At 55.7% G+C, this 16,293-nt stretch overlaps 8 protein-coding genes across 8 annotated transcripts; 4 read left to right on the top strand and 4 right to left on the bottom strand.

The window, feature by feature from the left end:
• L969DRAFT_90275 (uncharacterized protein) lies at window positions 1-4,147 on the top strand. Its single transcript, XM_014710277.1, has 7 exons — window positions 1-54; window positions 109-2,404; window positions 2,455-2,811; window positions 2,860-3,093; window positions 3,144-3,532; window positions 3,581-3,748; window positions 3,796-4,147. The coding sequence occupies exons 2-7, from the start codon at window positions 116-118 to the stop codon at window positions 4,064-4,066; spliced, it is 3,708 nt and encodes a 1,235-aa protein (XP_014565763.1). The 5' UTR covers window positions 1-54; window positions 109-115; the 3' UTR covers window positions 4,067-4,147.
• On the bottom strand, window positions 4,085-5,239 carry L969DRAFT_96763 (uncharacterized protein; the record flags this gene model as incomplete). The annotated part of the gene is made up of 1 exon (XM_014710276.1): window positions 4,085-5,239. The coding sequence occupies one exon, from the start codon at window positions 5,237-5,239 to the stop codon at window positions 4,085-4,087; it is 1,155 nt and encodes a 384-aa protein (XP_014565762.1).
• A 935-nt stretch (window positions 5,240-6,174) lies between these two features.
• L969DRAFT_96762 (uncharacterized protein) lies at window positions 6,175-6,865 on the top strand (the record flags this gene model as incomplete). Its single annotated transcript, XM_014710275.1, has 2 exons — window positions 6,175-6,400; window positions 6,453-6,865. The coding sequence occupies 2 exons, from the start codon at window positions 6,175-6,177 to the stop codon at window positions 6,863-6,865; spliced, it is 639 nt and encodes a 212-aa protein (XP_014565761.1).
• Window positions 6,866-8,476: 1,611 nt separating this feature from the next.
• On the top strand, window positions 8,477-10,803 carry L969DRAFT_90272 (uncharacterized protein). The gene is made up of 3 exons (XM_014710274.1): window positions 8,477-9,691; window positions 9,744-10,549; window positions 10,604-10,803. The coding sequence occupies exons 1-3, from the start codon at window positions 8,800-8,802 to the stop codon at window positions 10,718-10,720; spliced, it is 1,815 nt and encodes a 604-aa protein (XP_014565760.1). The 5' UTR covers window positions 8,477-8,799; the 3' UTR covers window positions 10,721-10,803.
• Window positions 10,753-12,339, bottom strand: L969DRAFT_90271 (uncharacterized protein). The gene is made up of 3 exons (XM_014710273.1): window positions 11,596-12,339; window positions 11,065-11,541; window positions 10,753-11,014 (listed from the first exon to the last, which is right to left on the bottom strand). Exons 1-3 carry the CDS (start codon window positions 12,135-12,137, stop codon window positions 10,831-10,833), a joined length of 1,203 nt encoding a protein of 400 aa, XP_014565759.1. The 5' UTR covers window positions 12,138-12,339; the 3' UTR covers window positions 10,753-10,830.
• Window positions 12,248-14,567, top strand: L969DRAFT_105444 (uncharacterized protein; the record flags this gene model as incomplete). Its single annotated transcript, XM_014710272.1, has 5 exons — window positions 12,248-12,872; window positions 12,921-13,216; window positions 13,265-13,353; window positions 13,488-13,953; window positions 14,000-14,567. Exons 1-5 carry the CDS (start codon window positions 12,612-12,614, stop codon window positions 14,565-14,567), a joined length of 1,680 nt encoding a protein of 559 aa, XP_014565758.1. The 5' UTR covers window positions 12,248-12,611.
• L969DRAFT_90270 (uncharacterized protein) lies at window positions 14,486-15,577 on the bottom strand. The gene is made up of 2 exons (XM_014710271.1): window positions 15,502-15,577; window positions 14,486-15,449 (listed from the first exon to the last, which is right to left on the bottom strand). Exon 2 carries the CDS (start codon window positions 15,365-15,367, stop codon window positions 14,597-14,599), a length of 771 nt encoding a protein of 256 aa, XP_014565757.1. The 5' UTR covers window positions 15,368-15,449; window positions 15,502-15,577; the 3' UTR covers window positions 14,486-14,596.
• Window positions 15,380-16,089, bottom strand: L969DRAFT_53502 (uncharacterized protein; the record flags this gene model as incomplete). The annotated part of the gene is made up of 3 exons (XM_014710270.1): window positions 15,380-15,449; window positions 15,502-15,654; window positions 16,049-16,089. The coding sequence occupies 3 exons, from the start codon at window positions 16,087-16,089 to the stop codon at window positions 15,380-15,382; spliced, it is 264 nt and encodes an 87-aa protein (XP_014565756.1).
• Between the last annotated feature and the right edge of the window lie 204 nt (window positions 16,090-16,293).

The following is a 16,293-nucleotide window of genomic DNA, read 5'->3' as shown; positions in this document are numbered from 1 at the left end:
GCTTTTTGGCAGTGTCAACAAGACGAAAGTAAGGGCCTCTTGAACGTCCTCCAGGTCAGCCGTACTGCTCTGGCGCCACCCATCGTGCTGATAGAAGCAGCTGTATAGCAGCGAGATGGCGTCAGCCGCGCTGCTGAACACGATGGACTCGGTCTCGACGATCGGCCGACGACAAGCTCAAAACGAGCATGCCAACATGAACCTACCCGCCCTGCCCAACTTTGGCGACACAGACTCTGTCTCCGACTCTGAAGTTGACAGTAGCCCGTCAAGACACCACCTCGGCGATTCTGTCAACATGCTCAACGGACTCGACAGCACGCTCGACGAATCTGTCGAGATGGGGCTCACCAAGCCAGCACGTGCAGACTCTGTGACGCCGAGCAATCGCTTCCATTTGCGACATCATGCAGACAAGGAGAACTCGCCCTCGCCCGTCGCGTCAAGCCGAGCTAGTCAGGCGAGCACAGTCCGACCAGGCCCTCGATCGCGTTCCTCTAGCCCCAGCATTTTGGCCGGCCAGGCATCCCCTGCTACCGCTCGAGCGAACGGATCGCCCGCTCCTCGTAATGCACACTCGAACCGCTTCGCGCCTGCATCACGTCCTCGTGCCAGGTCGAAACTTGCAAGATATCCAGATGGCCACGCTCTCACAGATGTCGAGTCGCAACAGTCGATAGAATCCGTTTCCGTCTCACCTGCACAGCCCAAAGAGGCAGGGCAACCGCCACAAGATCTCGACACGACGGTCGAAGATGTCGAGTCTGACAACGACGGACAACAGCAGGCATTGCCGACGAACATGCTTAACGTCAGCATGCGCAGAAAGCAGCTCGGTCGATCTGCCACTCGCAAGGACATGCCGCCCTCTCCGCCGGATACGGTCAGCTCGCTCGACAAGGATGACTTTGCTCAGCAGAGCGCAGACGAGACTGTCTTGCCTGGAAATGACACGCCTAACCGCAATCTCTCATGGCTGGCAAGCCCGAGCAAGGCATCGGAGGGTATGACGACGTTCGATGATTCGCGAGCTGCAGATCCGGCCACGCCCGGCCCGCGAAATGGCTCGGACTCGGCACAGTTGAGGAAAGCGTACTTGCTCGATACGCTCAAGCGCACGGCTGTAGCCTCTACGAACAGGTTCAAGCGCGTCAAAGGCACGCCCTATGCTCGTCGACATGTATCCGCCACCGCTGACCGCACTCCCAAATACAATCTGTCTCAGTTTGGTGCCTCTGCTGCTGACGAGAGCGACGCAAGTGCTTCGAGCAGCACCTCCGACGATCTCACGACCTATGGCCGGTCAATACATCCAAACCTCAACAACTCGCTGCCGCTGGACGATGATGAGATCAACACTGACGGTCGAAAGTTGCTTTCGTACCTACAGGGCATGCAGACCAAGCTCGCAGCGGAGAATCACGCGCTCTTGGAAACTGTCGAAGAACAGCGAGAGAAGATCAATCGTCTCCGCCACGAAGCCACCAATGCACCGACGCCTAAAGCCAAGTCGAATGGTGCTGCTCAAATCAGCGAACTTCAGCGCGCTCTTGAGCTAACGACAGACGAGCTCAAGACTCTGCGCGACGCTGCATTCGAGCTCATCGACGAGTCAGACGAGTTGGCAGCAATCGACGCAGAGACGCGCGTTCCTGCTGCCGAGCTCACGCGACGGATGCTCGAGCGAGCTTCTCTGGTTGATGATCGGATCGAGATGCTCGAGAACCAGCTGCAGGAGCAAGGGCAAGCTCACAATGACAAGATGAGGCAACTTCACGCTGAGCTTGACGACGTGATGAGGACGCAAGAAGAAAGTATCCAACAGCAGTCTCGGGACTTGGCGGCCGAGAGATCTGACTTCAGCAAAGAACGCGATGCCCATGCGGGCGAGCTCGATCAGCTCAGACGACTCGTTGCAGAGCAAGCCAAAGAACACGATGCCCTCGCGAGACAGCTTTCAGTCGCGGAAGTCGCTGCTACGCAAGCTCAGACCAAATGTGAAGCAATTGAGCGACAACTTCGTTCGCGTCCAGTACATTCGCCCACCGCCGCAGATGACAAAAGCCTGCACGAGCAATTGCGCGCTGCACAAAACCGGGTGTTGTCACTCGAGCAGGAGACAGGCCAACACAAAATCCGTCCGCTTCAAACAGCCACCGACAGTGCAGACTCTCTGGAGACGATCCGAAAGCTCACGACGGAATGTGAGCGTTTGCGCAAGGATAACCGCGACATGCAGACCCGCTTTACCGAAACATTGAAGAGCAAAGACATCGAAACAAAGGCCGTGCATGTGAATCTTTTGAGAGCTATGCGCCAAAGCAGCCCTTCGTCTACACCCGGCAAGTCTATCAGTAATATTTCTTCGGCTACGACTGGTACATCACCTGAGCTTTTCAAAGGCGTTCGTTACATGTGCCACTTTATATGCCTGCTGACCCGCGATTGGTGCAGGCGATTAAAGATCGCGGCAGCACATCAAAGTGCCTTGAAGGAAAGACATTTCCAGAAGTGGCAGAGCATGTGCAACAACTCGATAAGCAATTGAACGACGCCAACATGGAAATCAAACGTCTCACGGAGCAATTGGCCGAAGCAGCTTACGATAATGTGTCACTGGCTGCTCAATTGAAGACCCTACGCCTCGACAGCACTATGCTATCACGCGAGCTGCAGGAAGCCCTGGGACCACATGAATGGCAAGAGAGACAGCGCAGTGCTGGCAACGTCACCAACACTTATCTCGACCAGCTAGTCGATAAAGTCAGACATCTTACGCAGGCAGAGGAGCGCAATGCCAGCGTGGAAAAGGCGAGTGAGGCGCAGAAAGTCAGCCCGTCACTAATGGACTAGATATAGGAGCTCGATCTTGCAAAGCAGCTTGTCTACAAGCTTAAGATGCACTTCGGGGCCAGCAAAAGTGACGCTCGCGATCTGCTCGAAGAATATGGATCCATTGCAGAGACCGTCACGGCCCAACGCGACACTATTCGGGCTCTCGAGAAGCAGATTGATGTTGTCGACACCACGACTGCGTCGAAATTAGCCAGCGAACGCATCACTGCCATTTCTGTCATCAATCGTCTACTTACTGTGAGTCTCTGGGCAGTCATGACGTTTTGTACTGACGCGAGCGGATGCAGCGCCAAGAATCCATCACAGACGACTTCACTAGGCTAGGAGCCAGCGTTTGGGATGTAGATGTCAGACTGGCAGCGCAAGTCGAAGAGATCGACCGACTGAAAGCGGTGCTGAAGCGCAAGGATAGCGAGCTACGCAAAGCAGGGCGCGAGCAGCGACACCTTCATCGCAGCAAGGCAGAGATGTTCAAATCCATCGACAGCCTCCGCGAGGAGCTCAAAGCAGTCCAGGAAGACGCGGTTGTGTTGGGTCGCGACATCGACCTTGCGCTACGCGAGCCCGCCACGGGTCTGCAGCTTTCAGCGTCAGAAGCTCAAAAGTCTCTACGACAGCAGCTCAGCGAAGCAGAGCAACGGATCACAGAGCTTGCTCAGCTAGCAAGTCAGCCATCGTATGTACAGCCGTCTGAGGCTTCAATCGGAGCTGACGTTGACGACAGCTCTGACGACACCAACGAGCTTATTGCACGCCATCGCGAGGAATGCCGCGGACTCTTCCAATGGATTGCGTATCTCAAGAAAAGATGTCTGCGCGAAGGGCAATTTAGAGACGACCTCCGCCTGCAAAAGGAGTACTTGCAGACGCAGCTCGAGCGAGAACAAGTCAAGTACGTGGATACATGTATGTATGGACAAGGGCCTGACCAGGTTACAGAATCGATACGACCAGTTTGACGCTTCAGCGCTTTGGCCTGCCATTGCTCGCTAGTAATGAGCCAGAAGAGCGCGTGCCGCGCCTCAAGAGCGTGGCAGTCCTCGTTCTGTCGACCATCCGTTTGCAGTATGCTCTTTCATGTACTTCCGAACTTGCAACTGACACGATCGGCAGACGAATGGCCGCAGACTGGCGATCAGTCGAGGAAACGAAGAAGTTGGTTCGCAGCGCTTACGCCCACGTCAGGGGCAAATCTTTTCAGGCCGAGTGAATTTGGGTGTTGTAGTCTTCACTGTGCATTGTAGACAACAGTCTCTCGAATGTCGACCGGAACGTCAATAGCATGGCAAGCTTCGATCAATGTCTCTACATGCTCGCTGGCGCTACTGCCGGCTGAGAGCAGCGTCATTCGTCTGAGGCGAGGCATTCGCTTGGCAAAGACGGCTAAGTTGTAGCCAGTCGAGTATGATACCGGCACATCAATTCGCAGATGCCGCAAACCTTGAGCCTTATCGAGGGCACTGAGCAAGGCCGCTTGAGATGCTAGCTGAAGCCACTCAATGCGCTCATTCTGTAGGTCCTGCGCCGTCGAGACTTCGTCGGGCGCGCTACCAATGATTGGTCCGATGAGAACGTGTGAAAAGCTTGCTGCCTGAAGACGCTGAAGCTTGCTAAAATTGATCGTAGGTGCAATCGTTTCGGCATGATGTACGAGGAGAACTCTCAGGCTACCACAGCAGTGGTTGAAGATGCTTTCGAAGCCGGGCAGGTTGGGCCGGCGTACCGACAGCGCAGACAGCGTTGGCGGAACGAGCGCACAGATGTCCTGCCAAGACAGGTCCGCTTGATCTAGGTATAGCTCAGTGAGTCTGCGCAGGCGCAAGGGGGGCCGCCGTTCTGGCCAGATCCAGAATGCTCGACGTTCTGATGCGTTAGCGGCAGTAACGATCTGACCCATCTTGCGGAGACGCAAGCAACGTATACCGTCTAGATGACTTAAAAGGCTCGCCAGTGCGGCGTAGCTCGACGAAAAATCGTTTGAATATGTCAGTGACTTTGGATGATGTTCAAGTTCAAGCCCGTCAAGCGCATCAAATGGCAAGATATCTTCATGCTCCCAGTTGAGCTGATCAACAACGCTGAGATGTTCCAGAGCGGGCAGACTCCGCAAGATCTGTGATATCGCTCTCATGCGGATTTGCTGACGATGGTCGCGCAAGGGCTCGAGAATCTGCTCGGTGCTAAGAGCGATGCCCGAGGCAATAAGGGCGGCGGCAAAGAATAGCCTGTCCGATTGCGGCACTCTTGCGAGAAAGCCAGTGCCGGCCAGGAGGGATCGAACAGCAACTGTGAGCAGACAGACCAAACCTGCAGACAGGCAAGGCCAGATCGTGTTGTACCCTTCGGTCGAGGCAGAGCAAGTCAAGAGGAAGAGCGAGATCATGCTTGCCGATAGTATGGCGAGCCAGGAAGCACCTGTAGTGATACGAAGGCCTCCGAGAGCGATCAGGCAGCTCGGTGTCGAGGTGATGGCAGATCGCACAAGGATTTTGCGCAATTGCCACTGTCGCGCGTGCTGCCGCGTCGTAGGCGGTCGCCAGTCATTGTTGCGCCGATTGGAGACAAAGAGGAGCGTGATAGATCGCATGTGATGTCTGCATAGCTCGGGTCTGCTGGTGATCAGGTGCAATAAGCTCGTTGCATTTTTGTCAGACCAGGTCATCGAGACATTCTTCAAGACTCGCGGAAGCAGCATTCGGTTGAATCGCTTGCTGACTCGTAGCAGTCTTGCAGTCAGTTCGAGTCGAGCCGTATTTGGGCTGGCTAACGGAACAGGACGCAGTGGAACGCAGACAAAGTCGAATATGATCTCGAGCACATCGTCCGACAATGGGTCTGCCATGGCCTTGCTGACCGTCTGCGCATGCACAAGCCGACAGCAGCTCGTACCAACAATCAACTATGCGGAACTATGTCCCAGCTGCCCGAAACAAACGGAAGCACGAAGCATACCGAGAGAAGACCGGCTCGTGGAAGGGCTCTCGAAAGATAGGGTCCGTGCGGAACAAGACAAGCAGTCCGGCGACGTGTCACGACAGGAATCAGCAGCATGCACGATGTGAGTGATGGCATGAGTGAACACATAGCACTCGGCGCTGGGCAAGCTCAACACCCAGGCTCGCCGCAACCGACCGCAGACGATAGCAGTGATCGACATTTCATTTTGCTCGCTCGATCAAATTCTATTCGTAGCTCCATCCAGTCTCGTCTTCTCGCAAGCGCGCTCGGGTCCCTTTGTGAAATGATCTTTCGCCGTTCATCAGTCTACAACAACCATCGCCGCACTTCCTTGCACACGCTCTCGCACGATCCGAGACGATGACGATCAAATCCCGAGCAGACCAACTGTGGGCGCAGCGTAATCGCAATCCGCCTATCGCGGCTCTTGCTTGCCTGACGTTGGCGAATATCATTGGCATAGTCACTGGCGCACTCGCATCCGCATCGCTGAAGAACATAAACGATGCCAAGGGTCAGGCACCCATTCTGTTCGGCGATGGCGCGAGTTTAGGAGCTGCCTCTTTCCTTGGCGTTGGCGGCGCAGGCAAGTGGTCGTGTGCTTCTCAGCATCGGCATCGCTGACACAGGTCATACAGTGATCGCTGCAGGAGCGATTGCAGGCTCGGCAACGGGCTTGGTCAACTTGCTCATCACGTTCAGACCTGGCTATTATAAGAAGCCAATCATGCTCTCGCTCATCATCTCGAGCGTCTTCCTCTTCGCGGCAGTATTGGCAGCGACCGTCATCGTTGCTACCGGGCATGCGGTCCTCGATGTCCCAGGCGTACCTCAGTCGGAGATTGGCTCATACGTCGATCGTCTTGGAGTCACCCTTGCCTACAACCAATCCTCGCTCGGCAAAGCCTACGTTATCACGGGCTGGCTTTCGATCTTGTTCACCGTGCTCGCGACTGTATTCACCTATGTAGAGACAAGAAGCTGGACTGGCGTCAGACCTAGCGAATCTGTAGACAGCCTCGACAAGGACGGCCATGCCGGCCGGGCATGATGTGAGCGTTGCTTGCACAGAGGCTTATAAGGTGTACATAATTATTCGTCTGTTTCAATCTGTACAGATCCATTGTGTAGATCCTGACAATACATGCATAGAATTGTGTTGAAATCAACATGACCCTCAACGCATACCTGCTCAAGCGATGAGTTGTGTAACACAATCCCTCGCACAAAGAGGGGCATCAGGCGTGTCTCTTTTGTCGTCTGCCTCGATTGCCTTCGACAGGCCGGACGAGCTCTCCTGCCCTCCCGACTTGGCGAACCAGCCGAGCAGACCCACGCTCGCCAAGTCCACGCTGATCTTTTGCACCAAGTCCCGATCCCACGACCGAACGCTCAAAGACTGGACCGTCTGCGCGCCCTTCACTCACTTGGCCTTCCCGCCACAGGAGCGGCACAAGCGAGCAAGTTTGGAGTAACACGAGCCGGCCTCGTCTGAGCGCTACGAGGTCAGAGTGGCAGCATGGGCTAGTCAATCGAGACGCGTTTGGCGAGACTGACAGGATCGAGCAAGAGTTCGTTGACAGCGTGCGAGAGGCGAATCAAGGAAATCTGACGGCACTTCCTAATACTTTTGAACGGAGTAGTTCTCATCTCTGGACGGGCAGGAAAAGACAGATGCAAAAGAGAGCTACGTACATTGCCTATCCCTCCAGAAGAGGCATGCCCCGATCTGCAAGACGTGTGCACGTCAGTACCGAACTCGACAGAGACGCGTAGCTTGGGCTCGGAAGAATGGTCAGACACCCCTATGGGCTAACATGACGTCCAGCCGAACGATACTGAGGCCGTCCCGAAGCAGTCAACCGCTCAAGCTCTCTCAGGTCATGCCGGTCGACCGATCCAGACGAGAGGATGCGCTTTTGGTATAGAAAGCCCGCCAGCGCGGACGAGAGGGTTTGAAGATCCCGCCGACAGCTGGGTGAAGCAATCCAGGCGACCTCTGTCAGATGCAAGTCTGCTGGCTACACCTTTGCACCTCGTCAGGCGACTCTTGCGAGACACCGAACCGGATCAACGTCCCGAGGAGACGAGATCCCAGAAGACGAGCTTCCGCGTGCATACAGAAAGAAGGGGACCGCTTGCGGGATGATGACCGGACCGAACGACATGACGAAGGGACGCTCTAGTAGAAACTGCGAATAGAAACGGCTGGGGGCCATTCATCTTGTAGACGGCTGTAGGGAGGCAGAGTGCAGGAGAGCTGGGAGCAGACGACTTACACAAGCTATCTCTGGCTCGTACACCGACTCTGCATGCTATGCCTGTCCGACTGACGAGTCAGCAACGTACTTTGCAAATTTTTGCAGCGACAGGGGGCAAGCAGGAGTTGCAAGCCCGGAAAGGGTCAGACGAATGGATATACTGGCAAGTATGGCTAAAGCGGCTTTGACCCCGCTAGAGCAAAACCCGGCCAGCTGAGTGATGACTGACGACACGAGGCCGGACAGCCAAACGCTCGACTGACCAGGTTCTCTTTGAGCTCTCGGCATGGTCGGTAGGTCGGGGAAAGAGTAATTCTTGGAAGATCATCATGTAGGAGCACTGGACTAGCGATTCTGCTAGATCTGTGATGGATGTCAATGACTTACAGAAGCAGATTGACCGGGCGAGGAGTACTCTTCATTTTTGGGTCGCGCACATTTTCGACCGGATGCCCATATGCTCTTGAATTGACTTGGCAGAAATTATGAGTCCACCGGCAAACGATCACGCCGAAAGATTGCGTCTCCTGAGCTGCAGGAGATCTGATGTCTCGCTAGCGCTGCCGAGGCGAGCCTAAGCGCACTGTTGGTTGGAACAGGCAGGGTATCGTACCTGTCGCCACACGCCTTTCGAATCACAACACCGACTTTCACACTCGGCCAGACCAGTCTCGCTGACAAATCGCCTAGTGACGGTCCCTGAATGCGCTGATACTCACTCACCATGGACGAGCTATCCGTCGATGCGAACTTCTCGTCCCATGAGCTCATGACAACAGACCATACCACACGAGACAAGGGCAAACGCAGAGCTGTCCAGCCTGACATCGATCTCACCGACGACAGTCATTCACAGTCGTCCGATGAGCCTTCTGTGAAGCGACCGCATCATTCAGACTCGGCTGCCATGCCTTCAGGATCTCGCAATGGCTCTGCCCCGATGGATCTCGACGTCACACCAGAGTTCAGCCAAGATCTCGACACCAGCGTTTCAGACAGCTCGTTCGTCACCGCCGCGGCGGACACGGCGCAGTCTGCCACCGATCAGGGGGAAGAACCTTCTGCAGAGCAACGCCGCAAGGCCAAGGGCAAGGAAAGGGCTTCAATCCCCTTTGACGTAGACTCGAGCAGTCCGCTTCCTGTCGCGTCTACATCAGCCGCGCAACCTATGACCAGCACCTCGCTCCCACCTCCTACTCGTCCTAATCGTGTTATCGATCTCACCGATGCTGCGTCTCCAGAACGCATCGATCTGGATTTGTTGGCCAATGTCACCCCAGGTCGCCTGCCAACGGGTAATCATCGTCGCCGTCGTAGCTCATCGGTCATCGTCGTGCGCGAAGTACCTGCACCCATAATCGTCGACGAGATCGAGGACCCGCCTCGTCTACGACCAACACCGGCCGTGCAGGCCATCCCTCGAGATGACGATGTCGTTTTCACCCGTGCAGTTCCTGGCGCTACTCATATGCCGCCCGCGCCTCGTCAAGATCACTTCAGAGGCACTCTGCCGGAACCAATACGAGAAGGGATCGTACAAGGTAGAGACTATGGAGAGGCAGAACCTCGCCCTCGTCAACGCATACTCGTCCAGGTCCCGGAAGGCAACGAGAATCGTAAGCTGCCTGTCCATCTGAAACGACAATCTGCTGAACAAGCTTTGACCAGATCGCTATCCCTTTCGCACGATGCAGCAAGCTCACGCGCGCTTGCAACGATTGCTCGGCGCGGGCGGCCTCCGCGATCTGATTGGCCTCGGTCCTGCTGATTTCGAGATCGACGAGCGGCCGCCGCTTGCTGCTGCACATCGCGAACCGGCTTTCAACGTTGCAGGAAACCGTGGGCAACATTTTGAGGCATTAGGCCGACCTGATCCGGTCCAACGCGGCCTCGAGGTGCTCGGAGCTGGTCTTGGAAATCGTCAGGCTGCTTATGCACCTCATCACCACTTGGCCCATGCTGGACGCGACGGCATGCACTTTCGTCTCATCGCTCCTGGCATGATCCATGAGCATGTACATGGCCGTCATCCCCCGCCTTCCTTCACGATGGACAAAAGTCATCCGAAGGGGATCTCGGGCGCCAAGGGCTTCTCGAAAGATGTCATCGCATCCCCAGAAATCGGTATCGCCAGCACGAGCAAGAAAGGTGGCATCCTGAGGAGTCATGTGCCCGTTTGCGCAAGCTGTCTGACCCCTCTGATGCTTGATCAGCCTGGTTCGGCTGGTATCTCAAGCCTACCGCGACCGGCAATGCGCAAGGTAGAACGCGGAAAAGGTGCAGGTCGACCTTGGGTCTTGCGATGCACTCATACCGTCTGTTCGGCCTGCCTCGAGGCGGCTCGCGCTCGCGCTCTCATCGATCCTGCCGCTGCTATCACGGACAACCTCAGCTGGCAGAGTCCGATCGCAGAAGAGGATAAGGCAAAGTTCAATCCCAGAGCACTTGCCCGTCAACGCAAAGCCGATGTGGAGGTCAGCTTTTCCCGGGTGCGCGAGGCTTGAGACTGACGTTTCGTTGTTTGGAAGGCTTGTGATGGCGTCTGGGACTATTGGACACGCTGCCCAGTCCGCTCCTGCACGGCTCAAGGCGGTCGAATCCTGGAGCAAGGCACAGCAGATGCGCCTTGGGAGCTCTTTGTATGATCATTCGCATTCAGCAGTGCGAGTCCATGGTGGGCGCGCATGAGCAGCAAATTACAATGTTGATTGCAATACCCTTGTTCACCTTTTGTGTTTACAACATTTGGCACCATCTATGACAGCGTAAATAGCAATGAAACGAGCACGAATGCGACGGGTATAAATAGTGATGCTGCACTGTTCGCAGCTGTGGCGACTACGAGAGGCGACCAGGAAGGACCACAATTGATGCTCCCGACGCTTCTCGCCTGGTTGTAAGTGCGGGAGATTGGCAGCGTTGAGTTTGAAGCATAATCGCTGTCATTAGGAGATCAGCAGGAGATGGCTGCTTTCAATGGTCAACACACCTGTAGATCGACATGGTCTTCACGAGACATGCGTCGCAACTGGCCTGTGTGCCACTCGGCAGTGTCGTCCCGAGAGGCAGCTGGTACCAATACAGATCAGTGACGCTGGTATCATTACTCGCAGCTTCGGCGAAGCAATAGTCGCCTGTGCTGTTGTCTTTCAGACAGCCGACTTGCGACATCATGTCGTAGTTCAAGAAGCCATTGAGTGCAGACTGTGCAAGCGCATTGCCAGCTTTCAAATCGTTCCCGCACGCAGCCGGGTCTTGTATTGCTTGAGCAAGCGAGATCATCTTGTCTGAGCACACTTGTGTGTCCGCTGCGCAAGAATTGTCAAGGACGGCGGAGAGAGCTGTCAGATTGCTCTGGATCTGAAAGAACGCGGTTGATGTGCCGAGCAAGAGCGAGAAGGGATAGCAAGACCTGAATGACGGCGAGGCAAGAAATTGCTCGAAGAATGAAGGGCATGCTGTTGAGCTGTCGACCTGAAATCAGCAAATGCTGGGCCTTGAACGTGGAAAGTCGGCATACCTGAAGTTTGTCGACAAGACAGTGTCGAATGGTTGGGGCATCGTGGCTAGGGGCACGACCTGTGTCCCTGTGGCCTGTGGGCCTGTCCTCGTACGAGACGCGGTCGAGCTGCCGCCTCTACTGGCCCCGTATGCGCTACTAGTTGCAGTGACATGTGAGACCGCGGATGCGACGACGGAAGAGACGACGGATGCCACTAATGCAGACGTATCGAGTGACGAGCTAGCCGCGTCATTTGCGCCAACCTCTGTGCTGACACGCGTGCCATAGACGGCAGTGGCAGCTGGCGACGGCGTGTCTGTGGTCGAGGCAGGTACGAGTACCCTCCGACGAGCCGTGCTGGCAATCTTGACAGACTTTGACGCGCTACTGGCAGCATGTCGACGCGCATGCACCCTAGGCACCTTTTGCAGACCGGCTTCGACAGGCGCTACTAGGATCGAGAGCAAGCAAAGGCAGATGCAGACGCTTTGACTGCATATCATCCGTCGCCGCTGTCTCTGGGGAAGCGTGGACCGCTTCGAATTAGAGGGTGCTGTCATCGAGCTGCGCTAATGGCGGCGCCTCGCGTGCGCCGATATGCGTGTGAGACGCGTCGATCGTAGCTCGTGGCCCGGAGCAGTAGGCAGGCGGACTTCGTCAAAGTCTGATGCAGTGTCGCTGCGATAATGGGGAATCGTATCGTTGCTGTTTGTGTATCGATACGATGGGACGAAGACCGCCCAGAACTTCGAGACGTCCACGAATTTCGAAGACGCAAGGTTGATGAATTTCGATCGCAGAGCGCAGACTACGCGACCCGACCAGGCTGTCGCGTGGCAGAGCAGTGATCACGTGACTAAGCCATGTCGTCTTCCTTTTTCCAGCCTGGGCTCGTCGTCACTTGTCTGCTTCATCACTCGTCGTCAACGCGTTGTCGGTCTGCAAAAGAAAGCACACACGGACCTCCCTGCTGGCATGCCGCCTTGTCTCCTCCCGCTCCCTCTCATTGACACGCAAAAATTGCACTCGCACGAATGATCAATACCGGCAAGGATACGATCGCATGGTCTGGCCTCATCATGGCTGCATTGTGTGCATTGGTCGATATATTGCTACTCGTCAGCGGCGTTGCTCAAGTCAAAGACCAAGACAACGCGCTTAGCTACGCATCTTCCCTGCCCGGCGTCCCTAGTACTGCTTTCGGTCCTAATGTCTCGTATACCGGCGAGTCAACGAAGCTCGAAGCTGCTGCCGGTGTTCTGCTCATCGCCCAGTTTGCGTGTCTGATGATCATCGTGAGCTCGCCGCTTTCCACGGCCGACCGGTCTTAACGACCGTACCAGATCATCATCGGCATTTGTCAAGCACGAGCAGTGACTCTCAAACGCGCTTGGGCTGTCATCGGAAGTGTCATCTTTGTTATTTCAGAGATGATCATCTCCGCCGGATACTCAGCTGTCACTGCCCGCGGTCACATCACAGTGATCGCACAGACAGGCATAAGCCAGCCTGCTCTGGACGACATCGTTGAATTGGCTCGCTTCGCCAATGGAGCCGAAAAGCTTGCATACATCAACTACACTCCTCTGCGTGCAGCAATTGCTTTCGCATGGCTCACTTGCCTCTTTATGACGATCGGGTAATTCTCATTGCCGCTCATGTCTTGCACAACTCACCAGGGCCGCAGATTTGTCGCTCTCAATCTAGCAGGCCCCAATCAAGACTCGAAATTACCTCCGCGCAAGCAGCCCTATCTTCAGCCCACGGTTGAGCACCGTCAGCAAGTGTACTCTTCGGTCCCTCCGGTCAGCCCGACCAGAGGAGTGTGATCGATAAGAATGCATACAGCTGTTCCATGATTGCGCAGAAGGGCCGTGCATACGTCTCCCCAGATCTTCTTCAAATCTCAGTTCTGGTCCTGAGCTTGTTGACTCCAGATCGCCAGCATCGTCGCATCATGTCGACAGGCTATGCTGACATCAGGGCAGAGCTCCCAGCCGAGCCGAGGTCTTGGCGCCCCTCGCAACTCGCTCAATATCTGGGTGTAGCTCTCAAGCTGCCCGAACGCCTTCACGAGGACATTGAGGCTTTTGTGCGCACGTCTGGCTTGAGCGGCGCACGCTTCCTCAGACTATCGCCAGCCGATCTGGACACCTTGGGCGTCAACGTTGCATGGCGAGCAGTTTTGCTCGACGCTCGGGAGCAATTGCGTTCAGAAGGTATACGCGGGAGAATCTGCGGCTTCGGATCGACTGCAGCATTTGTGCCTCAAGAGCCCAACAAGCTTGCAGATGCAAGCGCTCGTGATGTGCCGGTGATGCGCGACCCGAATAGCTGGCAACTTTCTCTAGCTCGAGCCACTCGCGCATATGCGCCGTAAGCCGCACCACATAAGCTGCTGTCGGAGCTGACGATGATGCAGGGGACGTATCAAGCTCATGGCCGACTCGTTCGCCACAGAACCCATTGAGGACACCCCTCTGCAGGACGCGAGCGATAGGCCCAAGCTGCGATTCCGACGATCTGTCACCCACTTTCGCAATCTGTCCGATGCAGGGAGTGTCGATAGTCTCACCTTGCCGGACGATCGAGCGTGTGATGACTCTGCCAGCGAGTCTGAAGACAATAGGATTCTACGCCCGGAACGACCTGGCTCAGACGACGCGTTTGTGCTCGGCCCCCTTCAGTCATCCTTCCTCAGCTGCTCGACCGAAGCCTCATCCACTGTTTCGGACGAAAAGCTCCCTACGTCGCCAGAAGCTCTCAAGCTGACATTTGATGACGACGAAGACTTCGGACAAGGAACGCTTGTTGTCATCAGCAAGGCTCGTCTGGCCGCCTTGCAAGCGCGGCTAAAGGAGCAGGATAAGCGCGAAGCTCCTCAGCCTGAGATACCTGCAGGGTGGCTAGCATTGGGCAGCTACATTGGCCTTGCGAGCATTGGGCTGACGATGATCGTGATCAAGCACGTAGGCAGCAAGCTAGTGTGACAGCTCGTGCAAGGCATGCATTGTATAATTCAGCTTTCCAATACATACGAGATTGGCAAGACGCCTGATGAAAGCGAGCCGAGCGCTTCAAAGGCGCCCACGCTCAGATCTAGTGAGTTTGGATTGCCCTGGCATGATGGGCAAGTGTCGGCAACCGTAGCAGTGACTGTGGCGCCCGTCGCTGTGTTCGTGATGAGCACCTTCTTGCCGCACAGCGATGAGTTCATCCGGGTTTGCTGGACAGCGACGACCAGGTCGCTGTCTTGGGCGTAGTTGCCGCATGATCCAGGGTTGCCGCCTTGATAGAAGTAGGTAGCCTCTCCGCCGGAATATGTGGTGCCAGAGACGGATGAGGTCGAGGTAGATGTGGAAGCAGCAGCGCTTGTGGAGGAGCTTGCAGACTGGCTGACTTGCTTGCCTGACGTATTGGTCAGATCTGATACGTTGCTCGTAGTAGACGAGTCCGATTCGTCATTACAAGCTGATCGTTCAAAGAGCATGGTCTGTTTGTTCGTGATCTGGCTGCGTTTCTTTGCGTGACGCTTCTTCTGCATACGCTTCTTTTGCGTGTGACGCTTCTTGAGCGTCCTGCTAGGCTCGGCGTCGCGCTTGGCAAAGGCAGTGTGATGGTGCGCGAGCGATAGGTCGGCGAGCGGTTGCGCGACTGGCTCAGCCATGGCAATTGGCAAGGCCTTTGGTGTTCTGCGCAAGATAGATTCGTGAATGGCGACCGGCGTGGCAGTTGCCATCAAGATGGGCGCGCCGATCAGCAGCATCGCGCTCGTGATTGTGAATTTCATAGTGGTGAAATGTCAGTGGTAAATACTAGCGTCTTGCAGGTTTATCAAGCGTGTGGTGATGAGGTTGCGAGGAAGAGCAAAGCTGTACGCGTACGTCAGCTCGAGACGACTTCGGTGAGGAGGGACGCGCTCACGACCTGCCTGAGCTCGTATGCGTGCTTGCTGCGACGTACGGTGCCTGACCAACGCGAAAAAATGTAGTTGCGGGAAAAGCAAGACGAGCGACCAGCGCTACTGCAAGCTTTGTATGTACGAGTGTCTTGAGTGATGGAGAGCGAAAGACCGGGCTTCTTATAGACTCCAAGAGAGAAGACTGCGGTCGCCACCGCACATCAACGCGATCGAGAGAAAGCAAAGAGGACGCGCCGAGTGTATCACGTATCGCGTCGGCCGGCCTTTGTGGCTGTTTGACGATGATGCGCAGCAAGAGCCAAGTCCGGGGCACCTCAGCTCGTCCGCAGTGCGCCTGCTTAGAGAAAGCAGCCTCCGATCGCTCTGCTGACGCAATGCAACCTTTGTCATCTGACTTTCCCTAGAAATCTACAATGATCTCGCTCCTATGTGCTTGCTGATGACATTTGCCGTGGTCTGCAGTCTCCTGAGTTGACGGCGGACGTCAACCAGTTCAAAAGCTCATCTGCGACGGCGGCATTGGATCCTGAAGATCGATCTGAGCGTCACTTGCGGATTCGAACAAGACGTCGAAGACAGATGACGGACATGCAGATTGGGACCGGGAGCGAGCCACAAGTACAATGTCGAGCGACGTGCGGGTTGTAGCGATGCACGTGAGCCGTCAGACAGAGGAGTTGCGAAGGCGTCACCTGCGACAGACTTTGCGATGAGACCGTCGCCAAGCGGCCAATCGACTTCAGTGTCGGTCGACCTCCTGCCTGCGCATCTGCGCAAACTTCTTCATTCAGGCG

The sequence above is a fragment of the Mixia osmundae genome (assembly GCF_000708205.1).
Source record: "Mixia osmundae IAM 14324 unplaced genomic scaffold scaffold_11, whole genome shotgun sequence".
Classification (NCBI taxonomy): domain Eukaryota; kingdom Fungi; phylum Basidiomycota; class Mixiomycetes; order Mixiales; family Mixiaceae; genus Mixia; species Mixia osmundae.
The sequence above is the reverse complement of the archived record's forward strand: the minus strand, read 5'-3'. Positions and strand labels throughout refer to the sequence as shown.